At 32.5% G+C, this 4,322-nt stretch overlaps 1 protein-coding gene across 1 annotated transcript in view; it reads right to left on the bottom strand.

The window, feature by feature from the left end:
• PDE3A (phosphodiesterase 3A, cGMP-inhibited) overlaps positions 1–4,322 on the bottom strand; it is a 311,744-nt gene that overhangs the window by 123,767 nt on the left and 183,655 nt on the right. The window contains exon 2 of the mRNA XM_011975469.1: positions 2,512–2,562. Within this exon, the coding sequence (XP_011830859.1) occupies positions 2,512–2,562 (51 nt within the window). The remainder of the gene's footprint in view (positions 1–2,511; positions 2,563–4,322) is intronic.

Here is a 4,322-nt window from a genome sequence, read left to right as displayed (position 1 = left end):
CCAGGATGGTCTCGATCTCCTGACCTCGTGATCCGCCCATCTCGGCCTCCCAAAGTGCTGGGATTACAGGCTTGAGCCACCGCGCCCGGCCGGCATTATAATTTTATCTGACCACCATCATACATACTGTCATTCACAGATACGTCATCATGCACCACATACTCTACGTAATGTTGCATCTACCAGATTGCCTTATATGTGAATTATGTATACAAATATTACTCTATTTCCAACCATAATTTGTGAGCTCTTGGAAAGCAGTAACCTTGTCTTTCAAGTTTTCTTCAGTTAGACCCACCACAGTGCTGTAAACACAGCAAGTGCTTAGAAACCAGTTCTAAATTAACTAAGATGGAACTTGAGCAAGGCTTTGGAGTAAACTATTAAGAGGTCTGTGTTCAAGTGCAATTTGTCTGAAGTTCCCCTTGAAAAGCTGGAAGGCTTTAGACATATTGACCAAGGAGATAATACAATTAAAGAAGAGATCAATTATTCAAAACATGAACACATTATTATTGTTATTATTATTATTATTATTTTGTCAGTAGGGAATTGAAATCAGATAAGAGGTTATTACTCAAGGCTTAATTTATCTACCGGCAATTTCCAAATTCTTTGGAAATTCTCGTTCTTTTTAACATTTTCTGCTATGGTTCTTATTGTTCTTATCTTTTGGTGTGTTGTGTTTATTTTTTACTTTGACAGTTTGCATCTGAGTTGAGGAATCAAAATGGGACAAAGGTATACTATATTTAGAATAGCTATTTTGCTGGTTAAGAGATCCAAAAAAGACTTGCTGTTTATAATGGTAATTCATGCAAGCCTATTTTAATGCTTTTGCTTTTTAGAACCACCTCAGGCTTTCAAATGTAATCAAACTTCATTTATGAAAATAGTTGATGTTTATATGTGGAATTTTCACATATTCTAGCTATATGCATTATTTGGAATTTTAAAAATTTTGTTCTTTTTACGCTGAAAGTTAACAAAAACAATACTGTACAATTGTGAGGGTTTTTTTTTTTTTTTTTTGACAATTTATACTGACATAGTGACCAATCTAAACCTGAAGATAAATTATACCAAAGCAAAATAGAGAGTAAATGACGTATATCTTAAACAATAATTTTCTATATATAACACTACATTGCTTTGAAGAGACATGTCCTCAACAACTTGCTTGGCATGTTTTGAATATCAAAATGTTTTGGTAGCAATCATCAGAGACCATGGACCTTGTTACTTGCAGTTATCTTTACTTTTTTACTGGCTTAGAATCACAAAGAATTTACTCTATGTTAATTTAATCCCTTCATTACTGACCTTGCAGCAAATTCTGATTTAAAATTTTATAGATGTGTACAGACGGAGAGTTTTCAGAGAAACTGAAGGGGAAGTGAGAGTGAGGGAAAAGAAGTAAGGCATAAATTCTTTTAGATGATCCTAATTTAATTGGTTTACATTATTTACTAATCAAATTGATGATGGACAGAAATAAAATCAGTCATTAAAATGTGAACTAAAACAATTGATTGACTTGGTTTTATTTTCCTAGTGAACTAAATTACATAGAGTTATTCATACAAATGTAATGACAACACAAGAACACATCACCTTTGTAAAACACTTGGGAGAAGCCCCCACTCTCCAATGAACTTTCATTTAAAGTATTGCACATTCAACTGCCTTTTGTAAATTATATATTTTTTAGTAGCAAATACAAAATGTGTGCAACAGAAGCAAAAATTTCCACCTACTTAATTTTTATTTTGCATGTTTACAGTCAGGTAACCATAGGCTGCCATGAGAGGAATTATTTTTATATTTCTTCACAAAGTGCTCTAGGAGAAGAAATAATATTCTTAGTGTAAAGCTCAGTCTTTATTCTGTCAGGGACAGTAATTATGGAAGCAAAACAAATCCACATTGTCTAATTAGGTCATTAAAAAGCATAAATGCGTCATGGAAGCTTTTCTCCTTGCCTAAGACATAAAGTAAGACAATGAAAACAGTCTAGTAATATAGAAAGATTTAGAATTTGTTTCTTTTCAAAAATAATAGGTCCTTTCATCTTTCTGTTTCCCTCAGATGAAGAGAGTTAATTTAGAGACAAAATCTTGTAATTAGTTCAGAGTTTAGTCTGATTATATTTCAAAATATTTAACCAAAAACAGGAAGCTGAAGAAAAAAACAAAATACACAGAAAAATTGTCAAAGGAAATGCATAAAGAGAGTGGGTTGCTGATCAAAATGTATTCTGCAGAGACAAGATGAATATAAAATCTATAAACCAATCTGGGATACCAGGAAGCTCTGAGGAGGAATATTCTGGCATCTGCCTTTGGGATTTGAAATCCAGATTTTAATTACAGTTAACTTAAATAAAAACAAATGGCATGGTTATTTCGCCTCTTACTCTCTCTACTTTTTATCATATCTTGAGTTTTAGGAAACCCATGGCTGAAAGTGTTAAGAAACAAAACATGAAAAAGAAAAGGAAAATAAACTTACCTGAGATCCTCTTGACCCTCGTTTGTGGTCCCATTCTGAATGCCCCATGAGCTGTAAAGATGATAATTACAATAAGTTAAATGATTATTTTACCTGACAAACACTTTTCTTCTTTATTTTAAAGAATAATCAGGTTTTTCCGATCTTTATTAGTAATATATTAAATAGCTATCATGAATAAATTAACACGCCTAAATTAGTAGCAAACTCCTAGTTTGATAGCTAATATTTCAACTTCTAATCATTTTGAGAGTATTTTAATAACACTGTGTGATAAAATAAGCTACTGTATAGCTCTGTCAGGAACATCCTAGATAGATGTTAAACCATGTATAGCTTTATTTGCATGTTATTAAGCCTTTCGCTTCTCAAGAAAATATTCTGGGTAAATTACTACTATCGTTAAACCTGGTGCCACAAATTATAAGAACCAGAAGGCCAAATTAGTTCAATAATTTTTAATCCTCCTTCAAAACTGTAAACATCTTGAAAGTTCTAAAGAGTAAAATTATTAAATATTTAATGTGAAATATGCCCACATAGTCACAAAATGTAGACTTTCAATAATAACCTATAAAATATTATTACGTTATTCCTATGGTGGTAATGGCCCTGAGCTACCTTGCTTACAAAGAATAATATTTACTTATTGAAAATAACATTTAATGTTAAGAATATTAAGGAAATACAAGATATTGACTGAGAGAAATGAAACTCCATTCATCTGTCAGTAATCTCATTACTCATCAGTACCAACTGAAGAAGTATCTACAACTAATAAGCTAGCACAACAAGATGGACTAAATGAATTTATGTACATTATTAGCTTTTGTGTATAACAGCAATGACTCCTAAGTAGACTTAACAACAAACAACTGTTCACAATAGCAACAAAAATAATATGCCTTTGAACATTATCAAGAAATGTTTGATAACCATATATAGAAAATGGTAAAAATTTACTGATGGACATACAGTGCTACTAGTAAAGAAGACTTAATTCTATAAACGATTGAGTGCTCAGTTCTACTCAAACAAATTTAACTAGATTTCAGGTTTAACTAGATTTTAATCAAAAGCTAATAGTATTTTTAATTTTTAAAAAACATAAATTTCATTGGAGAGTATACGCATATATAATCAGTTGTCAGATGAGTAAGTGTAGCGATACAATGGAGAACATGAGAACTATAGCTCATGATGTTATACGGTGTGCTGAAGTTTGCTAAGAGGGTACATTTTAGGTGATTTCACCAGACACAAAGAAAGTTAAAACTATGAGAGATGTTAATTCACTTGACCTTAGTAATTATTTTACATTGTAAATATACATCAAAACATCATGTTGTACACCTCAAGTATATACAATAAAAAAGAACTCATTAGAGGTCCAGGCACAGTGGCTCATGCCTGTAATCCTAGCACTTTGGGAAGCCAAGGCGGGCAGATTACCTGTGGTGAGGAGTTCGAGACCAGACGCTGTCTCTACTAAAAGTACAAAAATTAGCCAGGCATGGTGGTGTGCACCTGTAGCCCCAGCTACTTGGGAGGTTGAGGTGGGGGAATTGCTTGAACCTGGGAGGCAAAGGTTGCAGTGAGCCAAGATTGCGCCACTGCACTCCAGCCTGGGAGACAAAGTAAGACTCCATCTCAGAAAAAAAAAGAATCCATTAGAAAATGTTACAAGTGATGAAAATACCTTTCTGGTTGTTAAAATATATTGTAAAATTTAACCAAATTTTGGGATAATTGTTTAGTATTAAAATGCAAATGAATGAAATAATTTGGAATAAATATACGTATGTGTACCA

The sequence above is a fragment of the Mandrillus leucophaeus genome, unplaced genomic scaffold (assembly GCF_000951045.1).
Source record: "Mandrillus leucophaeus isolate KB7577 unplaced genomic scaffold, Mleu.le_1.0 Scaffold156, whole genome shotgun sequence".
Lineage (NCBI taxonomy): Eukaryota > Metazoa > Chordata > Mammalia > Primates > Cercopithecidae > Mandrillus > Mandrillus leucophaeus.
Note: the sequence above shows the minus strand (reverse complement) of the source record. Positions and strands in the feature narration are given on the sequence as shown.